Source organism: Dendrobium catenatum, unplaced genomic scaffold (genome assembly GCF_001605985.2).
Source record: "Dendrobium catenatum unplaced genomic scaffold, ASM160598v2 fragScaff_scaffold_883, whole genome shotgun sequence".
Taxonomy (NCBI): domain Eukaryota; kingdom Viridiplantae; phylum Streptophyta; class Magnoliopsida; order Asparagales; family Orchidaceae; genus Dendrobium; species Dendrobium catenatum.
Window position 1 is genome coordinate 116,744 of NW_021319345.1, and position 13,931 is coordinate 130,674.

At 30.5% G+C, this 13,931-nt stretch overlaps 1 protein-coding gene across 1 annotated transcript; it reads left to right on the forward strand.

Moving 5' to 3' along the window:
- The first annotated feature begins 4,242 nt into the window (after positions 1-4,242).
- Positions 4,243-5,167, forward strand: LOC110101185 (vascular-related unknown protein 1). The gene is made up of 3 exons (XM_020828976.2): positions 4,243-4,615; positions 4,699-4,752; positions 4,970-5,167. The coding sequence occupies exons 1-3, from the start codon at positions 4,280-4,282 to the stop codon at positions 5,120-5,122; spliced, it is 543 nt and encodes a 180-aa protein (XP_020684635.1). The 5' UTR covers positions 4,243-4,279; the 3' UTR covers positions 5,123-5,167.
- The last annotated feature ends 8,764 nt before the right edge of the window (positions 5,168-13,931 follow it).

A 13,931-nucleotide genomic window follows, 5' to 3' on the forward strand; every position in this document is an offset into this window, starting at 1 on the left:
TTTGAAAAAAAAAATATATAAATCGGCAAATTTTGATCAAATTTTAATTGATTGCTCATTTGTTACAATTATCTCATAGAAAATTTAAAATATATCCAGCTAAAGAAAATGATTGATTGAGGGTATGGGTGAAAATTTTGCTTGTCCGGGTGATGAAGAGCTAGCTTGGCAAAGCCTAGGTCCCTGATTCGAATCCTTTGGTAAACAATGAAAGCCTTGAGTAAATTTGTGTGGGTTACATGTTAGGTCGACCGGGATTTTCACTGGCCTAAAGACTGTTTCCTCGTCACAAAAAAAGGGTATGTGTGAGGCAGCTTTTTGTCTGTTTTTTTTAGATAACAATCATGATTTTATTTTGCTACTATTTTCTTCTTACTTTCTCACTCAATTTTTTATATTTATGTGGTGGAAATTTATTTTTGCAATCATAATAATGAAATTGTTTTATCCACAACAATTTCATAATGATCATTATTAAAATATTGCAATAGTTCCAAATAGACTCCGAATGTAATTTTAAATTGAAAAAAAAAAAAGCTTAGGACATCCTGAAATTTTTATTAGAATGAGACTCAAATTTGTGGAATTATTTCAGGGGAAGTGGAATAAAAAGTTTAATTGGTTTTATATGTATTGCATTTATCTCAAATTAAATTAAACAATTTTGAATTTTTTTTTTTTTTGGGACATTTAGGCCATTTAAGGCAAACTCACACACACAACGCATACACATGGACTCGAACCTTGGACCTCTTAGTTGAAAGCCTAAGCTCTCAACCAATAGGCCAAGGAGAGTTGTGTAGATACTTCAAGACACTAAGTTGATAAACCAATTATCACAAATATGGTACTTATATTCAAATGGAACGGCTTGACTAGACGAATCCAACGAGCTCAATATTGCTTAGTTTTAGATATTGAGCGCTTTATGATCAAAGGGATCAATATGAGCCATTTGATAGAGCGCTCCAATTTTGTCTTAAATCTTCTCCATATTTATGAAACATACCACTCTCAAAATCTATAAATAAACCCTCTCTCCCCGCATAAAGGGGATATTGGAGGAGGCTTGGACCTTGGGATATAAATCAATAGAGTTTTAAAGCTTGAAAAATCTTAAAGTTCCACCCACGCATCACTACCAATAAACCCTTGTTGCCAGGCCATCACCACTAGATCTCCGCCTAACCATCATTGTTAGACATTTGTTGCACCTCTGACCATGGACAACGATCCCTCAGATTTTTGTCACATGCCGATGATCCATCTGTCCTCTGTCGTCTGTTGATGATCCCTCCGATCTCTGTCGCCCGACACCAATCCCTCTGACCTTGGTTGTCTGATTACTGTCCCTCCGACCCTCTATCATCCGATAATGGTCTATCTGACCTCTGTCTCACGCCAACTACAATTCTTTGACCTCAGCGGCCAAATACGGTCCTTCTGCCCCCAATCGCCTGACTACGGTCCTTCCAACCTTCGTCTCCTGCTAACAATAGTCATTTAACCTCAATCGCCTGACTATGGTCTCTCCAACCACCATCGTCCGACTATGACACCTCCGACCTCAGTTGCCCAACCCAAGTCCCTCCAACCTTCATTGCCTAATGAAGGTCTTTTAGACCTTCGTCCTTCGTCACCTGACAACGATGTAACGCACCAATACCTAAATGATAAATTTAAACATATTTTTCCTATTTACTTACTAATTATCTTCTAATTTATTAATTTACCATAGCTATTAATCATTCCAAATCATATATGATACACATCTAGAGTCAATATATAAAAGATTTATTTTAAAATAATTAAAATCATAATAGTCCATATTACATGATTGCAATAAAATAAGAAAATTTAATTTGAACTACAAAGGTATGTGTACCTTTCAAACTCAAACATCCTGTTTCTATCAAATTAAGTCTACACAACAGAATTCTTACCCTTGCTTGAAATATTATAAATAATAGGGTGAGTACGAATCTCCGTAGGCCACTCTTCCCCAATAATAGAGTTAAATTCAATTCAGAGCTATATATATATATATATATATATAAAGTATCAATTACTTTACAGTTAGGCATACTAATTCACATATGAAAGTGAATGCATGAATGCACATGCATTAATGTCCAACTCCCAAATTTCACCCACACCTGGTAAAGACATGGGCAGAGCAGTGCTAAAATCAAGGCTTTTTTAAATTAAATTGACTGTAAAATGAATTTATTTCTTATTTAATTAATGATTTAAATATGTTATAATTAAAATATCTTTTATATATGTTTATATTACTAATATAAAATTAACATTAGCATAAAAATGGGGATAAATTCGAGCTCTTATGTGACAGTAAAATGTAATTCTAATTAATCCTTAAATCATTAAAATTAAAACATACACTAATATTCTAAATTATTTCATTTATAGTCAGAAATTATTCTAAACAATCAAATTCATACAAATATAATAAAACAAGCAATGTTATTTAATTAATTTATAACTTGAGATAAGCAGATAACACAATTCAGCTTATATATTTAAAATTAGTTTAAGAATAATTTCTTAAAAAAAAATTACTTCAAAAAATATATAAATATAAATCGGCAACATCTAAAGATTTCATAATTTAAATCTTTGAAATTAATACATTTGCAGTAAAATGATTTATCTTCTTTGTGTCAAAAATATAAATAATCAAATCATTAAGTAAAAACACGTGATTAAATATAAAGATGAATAAATAACCTTAATAATTTTTCATAAAAATTACAATAAAAAGTACATAAATTTTATAAAATCTATAATGAATGAATTGTTATGGCATCTTTTCGAAAAAAATAACGAGTTCGAAACAATTTTTTTATTATGTTCCGAAGCAATTTTATTCACAACAATATCCTAAACCCTAAAACGTTAAGAAAGCTGTCACAAACAAATCCTAAGTTATTTTATCCATAACAACTTCATAAACAACTTTATGAAATGATGTAGCTATCCCAAACATGAGAAATTATTCTGTGCGGACACCAGACATAGCTCTTGTCCGGAGGCCAATCAAGCGCAGTCACGTCAGCTGTACAGAACAATACCGAGCCGCATTACCGAACAAGGGTGACGTGGTGCATTTTGTTGGTCTACGAATGACGTTCGGCGTCCGCACAGAATAATGTTTTCCCAAACAAACTCAAAAAGAGGTTACAAAGAAAAACAATTATGGAAGATAAAAGATATATTATTCCATAAGATTAATTTATATATTCTTCAGTTATTTGATCAGCCAACGTTTATCCCTTATTAATGCATAAATGATGCAATGAAAGTAGCAAGGAAACATCACAATGTGAAGAGAAAATCAAATAAACGGCCACTAAAATTAGTTAATATAGTCATTGAAATCCACACCTGTCAATGCATTAGGAATAGCCTAACTTGGAATTAAATTCTATAAGAAAAAAATAGCAGTTGACTTATGCAATTATAACAAATAAATTCAAATTTACTGTTAATATTGAAGAAAAAGTAACAAATAAATAAAAATATAATTAATAATATTTTTTTTCTCAAATTCTATTGAGATAAGAATGCAAATTTTCTCATAATTAAGATTATTCCATCACAAAAAATAAAAAATGGGGATTTACATACATACCACTTTATTTTTTGCTATTTAGATATATAACACCTAAAAGTTTAATATTACATGTCTACCACCCATAGAACAAATATGAGTGCATGTAATGAAATATTAAAATTTATAGGCTGGTATGGGTGGTAAAAATGAAATATAGTAGTGATATATTTGATATTAAAATTTTATATGATAGGTAGGAATGTAATATTAAAGTGTTATGTGTTAGATATGTAAATAGCATCAAATAAAATGGTATGTATGTAAATTTCAAAAAAATAAAGGGTTTAACAAAAGAAAATCTACATCAGCTATCCATTTATATTTCCTGGAATGATTATAGTAACCAATGAAGGTTCTTCATAATGAGAAGTACAAGAGGCCATGACATTTTAAATAATGCAGTTAAGAAGGTTAAATCAAGACTAGTGCTTTTGCTAAAGAGCTAATGGCTACTAAACTTCCACATCATTCAATCTGTAACTGTTTGTAGTAATTCCCCAACCTCTCATGTACCCCACATTATTCTAAATCTAACTATCCCTGATATCTAATTTCTTCTCAATTATCTCTACATCCACTGGACCACTGCTATAAATATTTGAAGCCAATAGTCTGAATTCTATTCTTGATTGCTATCTACCACCTATGGAGGAGCCGAGCTGTTCCTTCATGAAGAAGACTCTTCGCTCCAAAGAACAGTCTTCTTCTTCAGGAGAAGAGAGTGGTTGGACCTCTTACTTTGAAGATTTCTTGGCTTCAGAGAAGAGAAAAGCAACAGAAACAGCTTCAACTAGCAGCTGTTCTTCGAGTCTTCACGAAGGCTCTTCAATGGTGTCAGATGCTGCCTCTTGTACTGCATGGAAGCCTCATCAGAAGCAAAGTTTTGGCAAGTTAAGCTTGAAGAGAAAGAAGAAGGAAAGAAGAGTTTTGGAAGATGATTCTTTGGAAGACACTGCTAGTTCTCCTGTGAATAGTCCAAAGGTAGTTCAAATTATTTATTTATAGTAATAGTTTTGCTCATGTGTTTTCTTCTTCATTCATTATGGTTTATATTCTGATTATAGGTTGGTGAATTTAGCCTTTTGGATGTGAAAGCAAGGAAGAAAAGGGAGAACAAGGTATCGTTCCTTATGTTTATGCCTTATTGATTAATTTGTTAGAGGGCTAAAGACGGCAAAATTGCAGAAAAATATACAGATGGAAGATTCTTATTATAGATAATTATATAGGATTTTTCTGTAATCTACATGGGAGAGAGTCACCTAGCCTATTCCAGATTTCACCATTGATCACTATTAAGTTTTTCCTGTAATTGGTTTTCTTAATCTTATGTAGAACAAGATGGCTGGTTATGGGGACTACAAAGAGCTGGAATGTGAGGGGATCAAGGAACCTAATTATGTGGGAATCGTTGATGAGTGTTCAGAGTTAAGAAAACAAGGGCTCTGCTTGGTCCATTTGTCTATGTTTTCAAATTATCTAGGCTAAATCAATTGTTTAACAGCTAGTTATTCATCCCTCTACTCTCTCTCTCTCTCTATAAACTATGAATCTCAGCTGTTAGAACATCTTTTTCTATATGTACTTTTTTTTTTGATTTGTGTGGCTCAAATATCTACAAGAAGACAGTTATCTCTCTTAATAGGAGTTAGAAAAAGAGAGGCTTGGATGCTATGGTTCTATGGAACATGATAAATGCTTATATACAAAGTAATATCAAATGATTTTCTGCTTGTCATCAATGATAATAAATAGATCACTTATAAAATGGATAGTGAGGAATACTATTCATTGCTCTATAATCATTGTTAGTTGCTTGAGAGCATCTTCTGATACATCTCCCTCTTCATAACATTTCCCTTTTCTTGATATACATAAGGAATGTACTTAGAATATTTGAGGATATAACTAATATATTTGATATTAAACTGAATTGAGAATTATTATATTAAAGATTTTGTTATGGTTTTTATAAATTATCTGAAAGATCAAAAAGAGGCACATATGATTTATTTATCTTAAAATAGAGATGAATATTATATGGTAGCAGCAGGAAATTCTTTGGCCTTGAATCGGGGTATTCAAGAACAACAGGTTGTTCCTGCTCGATATCGTCAAGAATTCCTGACTATTGCATGGGAAGAGATTCATCTTAGAAGCATTTTTCCCTTCCAATATTTTTCGATTGGAACTTCCCTCATTCATTTTATCGAGCATAATGATGTGAATCGGGCTTTAATGAGTGATTGAGTTCTAATATGCAGCGCCAAGCAGGAATTAGAAACAATAATAAGATTAACTCACACAAGTTTATACTTTATACATAGGAGAATACTTCTAGAGAGCACACGAAACTTAGCGTATCGCTCATATTCCCAAAAACATTTCAACTTAAGTTTCGTTTGGAACAACTTTCTTACTACTTTGTAAAGTTGTTGTAGATAAAGATAACTTTTAAAACTATTGTAGAAATAAACTTTCTAGCATAATTTTTTTTAACTGATGGCCATACAAAAATTGTGGTTACCGTTTAATTTGAAAGACAAAATAGTAATCAAGCTATCCTAAACGAAACCTTAAAAATAATTCAAGGTTTAAGTAAATTGCTTAGATCACATAAGGATAAGTAAATTGCTCTTTGTTAACAGAAAGGTTTCTTGATGAGTTGATCTCAACTAATTATTGAGTTCACAAGGATTAATGTAATTATTATCAGTAGCATGACGAAATTAGATTTCCATTGCAAGAAACTTAAAAGAGAAATTTGCGTGTTGTCACTGTACAGTGTTGCAACTACCTACAGCATTAAAAAATATAATAAAGTTGGTGACATAAGGGAGATCAAAGACCCCTCCATGTGCAGGTCATTGAGGTAGGTGAGCGCAGAAAACCTAGCAGCAGTACCTGAGCAGCTGTGGCTGCTTCATAGAGCCATTATGATATATATATGGGAGGCTCAGAGCTGCTATTTAGTCACGGTCTGCATACATACAAGGAGGATGTGGGACTCACATTCATTTTCTGCTTTCAGATAGGCCATTTTCATTTGGATGAAATAACATTTTTTTTTATCATCGCAAAATATTTTAAAATTATATAAGTTTGTTTTAATGTATTTGAAAATGTTGAGAATTTAAAATATAATATATGGTAAAATTATGTATTGGAAATATTTTACTTGCAAATAAAAACAATACGTAAAATATTTTTGTGACAGTGGTAGCGGTGGTCTACAGTGGTGCATAACGTTAATGGTGGTATTGACCAGTAGTCAATAATGACAACAATGGTGGTGGGGTAGCGGTTGGCAGCAACGGTGAGAAGAGTTGGTCGATGGCCGACTGATGAATCTTCACATGTTTGTTGTATATGAAATACTGTCAAACCAGACCAATACAAAATACATTGAAAATAACCTAGAGATGATAATTTCCAAATATTCAGTAGAATATCATGCATTTGCTTTTTTTAGTAATAAAATCTTTGAAAATTCAAATCTCGTGCATGTAGTTTACTTCAAATTCAAAATTCTTCAAAATAAATAACCCCTAAATGAAGGCTTAATTTATTGTAGATTAACAATTCTATCAGATAAATTAATCAAACCTAATAAGTCATATTGATTGATTAAAAGAAATTAACTTGCAAATTTTCTAAATTCAAGCATTATATATAGTCAATTTAATTTTCATCATAATTTTTTGTTTATGTTATTTGAGATATTAAGCTTTTTTTATTTTGAAGCATTTGATTGAGAATTTTCCCATGTAACAATCTAATAAAAAATAACAAGATTCACACTTTCATGATATATGCATAATATGGTTGGATAAGGCAATGTTCTTCAAAATATACACACCAACTAATTGCCTCAATTTTTATGATACAATTCCAATCAGTCATAAGGAAACTAACGCTAATCTCATTAAGGCTTCAACTAAAATATGATCATGCATATTAAGGCTTCGTTTGGGACGACTTTCTTACTACTTTCTGAAGCAGCTTTTTAATATTTTTTTTTTAGTTTCAAAATTTTTGTACTAATAAGTTGCTTTTGAAAACAGTAAGAAGTCATGAAAAGCGCACTAGAAGCCACAAGAAGTCATGAAAAGTGCTTATATTTTATCTGATTTTTAACAATCATATAAATTTCACTATATTCTCCACTCATAATTAATAAATCACGCATACCTCTCGAATATAAATATTCAGATCAAGACCGTTCACAGTTACACTAATTACTTAATTAGCATGATTTGTGATTAATTAATTACAATTCATTCTTGTTTCAAAACCAGATTAGCTTAAAATGATATGATTAACCGACCTATTTTAAGTTTAATGCTTACTTGATCATGTCAGATGGCCCTTGGCCGGCTGAACATTATTAGAAAATGCCTAACATGCACGCATGTTGTGATTTCTCCTTCAAATAAACATAAATATAACCTCTCTCTCTCTCTCTCTCTATTTAAATAAAGACTAACAAGTCCCTTTACTGCAACTTCCCTTACAAGCAATAAATAAATGCTGACATAATGAACTCAGAGAAATGCTAATGTCATTCTTCTCCACGGCAATAGTACTCTCACCCTTTAATACATATTTTATATGTTCAGCCAAACATTGAGAGGAAGTATGGAGATGTTTGAATGATTGATGAAGTAAATAAATAGAAAGTTGAGGAGGAGAGAGAAACAAAGAAAATAAATATATGGTGGATGGAAGGTAGGAAGGAGACATGAGGAGTGGTTATGTATCTTCCAATCATTAGTGCACATAATCAATGGTGGAGTTAGGGTTACCCATATTTGTGGGTTGTGCACCTTTTTGAAGTTTTGCTTATGATGTTTTCCATCTCACCCAACAACATAAATATATTAATATGTATAAGGTGGTTGTGATGATTAGTCTCATAACAATATAATAATAACAAATATAAAACAATAATAACATCAAGTCTTTATCCCACACCATGAGATTGACAATTTGTATGTGAATTATTTTTCTCTGTTGTATCCTGTTAAGAGTCCAAGTCTCAAAAATTTAACGAAGATGTATACAATTGTAAATAGAGCAAGAAATCAATTGTAAATAAATGGTTATAATGTGAATTATATAAGACTTATGAATATTTTGTTTAAAGATGTTCATATGTTGGACTAAAATTTAAGACATTTATTCTAGAAATTAGAGAACATATCACATAGTCTAGAGCTTTTTATGTGTGTATTTGTATGTAAAGCAAGATACTACTATAATTTTAGAAGAATATAGATACATTTTCAACATATTTTTAGTTTATCATATATATTTTTTAATAACACAATAAATGAACTTGATAGTTATGATTAAGTAATAACTACATAATCATATAAATAAAATAAATAGAGTAGGAGATGACATTTTTTAATGTTGAGAACCTAAAAGGAAAACAAAATGTTGGGTCAGGTTAGCTCGATTGAAATAGTTTTTTTAATAATAAAAATGATTACTTGCAGTAAAAAATTATCCCATACGAAGTCTAAATCATATCAATATAAAAATTTTATGCTTCATATTTTCTTCTTTTACTTGCACAACTCAGAAGTATGCATGCACTATCATTCATAATTGTGTGTGTGTGTGTGTGTGTGAGAGAGAGAGAGAGAGAGAGAGAGAGAGAGAGAGGTTCCTACAACTTCAAGAGGGAGGAAAGTTGAAATGAGTGCAATGCCTTAAGTGTTTCCTTCTTCTTAAATTGCGCCAAAAGCAAAGATGAGCTAGAATTCTTGGTAAAAATTACAATAACGACTAAAAGCGGTATGGGCCGAATTGCATGAAGAAGATATATGCCTAGATTGATTCCCGAATGCAAAGTTCGGTATAGTTTATTATAATTTCCAATAGGAGTATCATCATAGTGATCAACTTATTGCATGCATCTCTAACACTAATAATGCTAGCAACAACTTAGGCTCAAATTCTTTGACCTTGTGAAATGATGATTAAAGCTTCATTCAGATATCTTTCTTACGTACTATTTTTAAAGCAATTTTTTAGCACAAAAATTTCTTGAATTAAAATTTTTTGTATTAAAAAACTATTCTGAAAAACAGCAATTAATAAAACTATTCCAAACGAAACCTAAATCATATAAATATAAAAACTTCATGCCCCATATTTTTTTCTTTTACTTGCACAACTCAGAAGTACGCACTATCGCTCATAATTGAGGTAGCCTAAATATCTTTTAATCAACATAATCTCTATCAAATAATAATCATAATTAGAAACCATTCCCTTTTCATAGTTAATAACTAATGAAGGCAAACCATGCCGACTTGAAGTTTCATAATCTGCAATAATGTGATACGTAGAGAGAGATGGAGAGAGAGAGAGAGAGAGAGAGAGAGAGAGAGAGAGAGAGAGAGAGAGAGACATGCACTCATGCATGCATCCCCACGATTGGGCTCTGATTTATGGTGATGGATTGATACATGACGGCCAGTATCTGATCATGGATCCGATCTCAGCCCATCACTCTCCACATCTCAACCGAGTCTTTCCTTCCCATTAATTGTGATCCACATGCCATTAATGAATGCCCTGGCCTCCCTCCTCCACCTTTTGCCACTATCAACCTTTCTTAAAGCTACTGAGATTTTGTCAGCATTTCTATAATTTACTTCCTTCTAATTTTGATATCAGATTAGCATGCATGCAGTTTCAATGGGATGGAAGGGCCATCAAATTTATTATCCCAATATCAAAGTTGCATTTAATTTTATCATTTGATTAATAATCTTGTACCTCTAAGATTATTAAGGGGAAAAAATTATAAACATATGATCTTGCATATTTTAAGGACATGCTTTAAGATTAGTGTAATCATGTAGAAAATTAATTTTACAATAATTTCAAAGTAAATCTAAGAATTTTCAGCCAATCTTGATCACTTTTTTGTTATGATGTTTTTAATACAAATTTTTTTAAAGCATTAAAAAAAAGGTCAAAAGCTGTCTCAAATAAAATCTTAGGCTTCATTTGGAACGGCTTTTTAATTGCTTCCTAGAAAGCAACTTTAGAAAGCAATAAGAAGAATGCCCCAGACTTCATTTGGGACGGCATTCTTAATTTTTGTACTAAGAATCTTCTTTAAGAAGCATAAAGAAAGCCGTCCTAAGCTAAGCCTTAGTGTTCCAACCAAAGAAGATATATGTTTCATTTCATTATAGTCTGAAGCACAAATTTTCAATAAAATCCGATCCTGAGAATTTTAGGATATTAAAGTGGAGTAAAAGCTTATTCTATCTTGTTTTATTTATGCTAATTTGATTCAATCAATAGCTTGTTAATGCTTGAATAAAAGTCATTATCCACAATATTAAATATCTCACTAATAATTTTTTCCAAAGGTTCTATAAAAAATCTCTGTCCGAGAAAAAACAATTAGGGCAACAAGATCTTGCTCTTATTCGAGACAACTTAGAGCATCAAACTTAACACCTTTGCTAAAATGAAAGACTATACAACTTAATCATCATAGAAGATAAAGTATATATATATATATATATCCAAAAACGAATATATGGAGTGTAATTTTAGCAATAATAGATCTAGTGGGGTTTTGTGACTTTGAGCAATCAAGTCATTAATAAGTGTGTACTTGTTGTAGATTGATATTTTGGGTCTATTGTTCGGAGTAATGGTGAAATAGTTGGAGATATAATTAGTAGAATTTAAATTAGATGGTTGAAGTGGAGGAATGCTTTGGGTTGTTGTGAGATAGAAAAGTACCACTCAATCTTAAGGAAAATTTTTATAAGATGGTGGTGAGACCTGCAATGCTTTATGGCGCAGAATGATGACCATTAAAAGAGAAGCATAATATTAAGTTAAGTGTTCCTTAGATGAGGATGCTCTAGTGGACGAGTGGACATACTCTTAGAGACATGATACAAAATAAGCATATCCAAGAAAAGGTTGGAGCAGTTCCTATAACATATGATTAGAGAGAGTCGCCTTTGATGGTTTGGTCATGTAAAATATCAGCCTTATGGTACGTGATCCTGTTAGGACATTAGATGTATTATATTTGGCCTATGTTAAGAAAGATTGAGGTAGATCTAAAAAAGCTTGGTTAAAAAATATTAGAAATGACCTTTCTTTATTAGATTTAAATGAGAATTTGAATCTTAAAAGGATACAATGGAGAAAAATAATTCATGTAGTCGATCCCACAATTTTAATTTTACTACTTTTAATTTACATATCGTAACCATAGCTTTTGTAGTGACATTACTTTTTTCACAGCTTATAATAATTTTTTGTCCTAGAAAATTGTTTTCCGCATCAACTTTCAAAGAACTATTTTCTCTGCATCAGTTTTACAACCACCTTTATAAAAGCAAAAATTGTCCCAAATGGACCCTTAGGCTTAGTTTGCGGTGACTTTCTTTCTGCTTCATAAAGCATTTTTTTAGTGCAAAAATTAAATTTCTTATATCAAAAAAATATTTTAGGAAACAGTAAAAAAACCGTCCTAAATGAAGTCGATCTTAATATGCCTTTACTCGCCTTTAAAATATCTATAAGGATCGAAAAGAACAAATGAACACACATTTAAATATGCATTTTATTTAAATAAATAATCATAAAATATAAACAAAACATAACAAATAAAAAAATACTAATACTCCATAATTTAGTTAGAAAAAAGATCACTAATATTTTAATATGAGAGAAGATATCCTTCAGTGGTACTGTGGAAGTGAGCTTTCAATTAAGTATGCCATAATTAAAATATTGTCAGTTCTTCCTTCTCATTAAATAGGCGTTACAGCCACGTCCACAAGCCATTTTACATTACTAGAATTTTATCATTTTATGCTATAGACCGATTCAACATTTATTAAATTTTAATTTTAAATTATATTTCTCTTCAATTTTACAATTAATAACAACAATATTATTTACAATTTTTTTCTTTATAGTCATACTTCTTAAAAAGGACTATTATATTTGTTTCAGATGGATGAGTAGCTTTACTCTTAGATACAAAATGAAAAATGAGTATATGCATGAAAAGTTTGGAGTAGCTCCAGTGGCAGATAAGATTAGAGAGAGTTGTCTTTAGATGTTTGGGTCGCATAAAACGTCGGCATTCAGATGGTCCGATTAGAAAGTCAATATAGACATAAAAAGACTTGGTTAGAAAGGTAAAGGTAGACCTCAAAAGAATTGGTTGGGTCTCATAAAACGTCGGCATTCACATGATTCGATTAGAAGAGTAGATGTATTAGATTTGGCCTATGTTAAGAAAATAATATATATTAGACTTAAAAAAACATGGTTAGAAATTATTAGAAATGATATTCTTTTTATTAGATTTGAATGAGAATTTGTTTCTTAACAAGACACAATGAAGAAAAAAGATTCATTTTACTGACCTGCATAATAAGATAAAAGCTTGATATTACTGTTGAATTGTATTGCCTTTCAAATTCATTGGATTGACTTTAAGATGAATGCAATATAAATTTTAATTAATTACTTAATTTTTAAATAAATTTAATGATTTTAATAATTTATATGATTTTTTATCAGAATATTATGATATAAAAAAATATCTTTTTTGCACATCTAAAGAATAAATAGAATTATTTTTCCTTATTGAAATTAATTATTTTTACATCCATAGCCATTTTATTTCAATAAAAATTAAAATAATCCAATTGGGAGAACTTAGTGATATTTGTCTACGTACTTGTGAGATTAGGTCAAATTCAATGACTTATATGGCTAGCTCATTAAATCTCTTTTTGCACATCTAAAGAATAAATAGAATTATTTTTCCTTATTGAAATTAATTATTTTTTACATCCATAGCCATTTTATTTCAATAAAAATTAAAATAATCAAATTGGGAGAACTTAGTGATATTTGTCTACATACTTGTGAGATTAGGTCAAATTCAATGACTTATATGGCTAGCTCATTGGATGAAAATTGATTAGTTAATATGTCACTATTAAAAGAGGATTATGCTACAACAAATGAAGACTTTCTATAAAAAAATCTCAAATTAATATTGCTTTTAAGTTTAAATTATTAAATTGCAACTTCAAATTAAATTAGGGTTTTCAATTTATGCTAAAAAAGCTTCTTTTTTGACTATTCAGATTGTTTTTAACATATTTTTGGCGATTTTAGTTCATTTTTAATTAAAAATTATTAAAAAATCTCACTCGAATTATAATTTTTAAAATAGCTTTTTAAATTAATGAAATTAAGGAGTTTAAATGGATCAAAGTTT

Bases quoted from the DNA above. Each gene is read 5' to 3' on its own strand.
- LOC110101185 (XM_020828976.2), top strand. From the start codon at position 4,280: ATGGAGGAGCCGAGCTGTTCCTTCATGAAGAAGACTCTTCGCTCCAAA. The intron at 4,616-4,698 runs GTAGTTCAAATT...TTCTGATTATAG, and splicing joins CTCCTGTGAATAGTCCAAAG to GTTGGTGAATTTAGCCTTTT. The intron at 4,753-4,969 runs GTATCGTTCCTT...AATCTTATGTAG, and splicing joins GGAAGAAAAGGGAGAACAAG to AACAAGATGGCTGGTTATGG.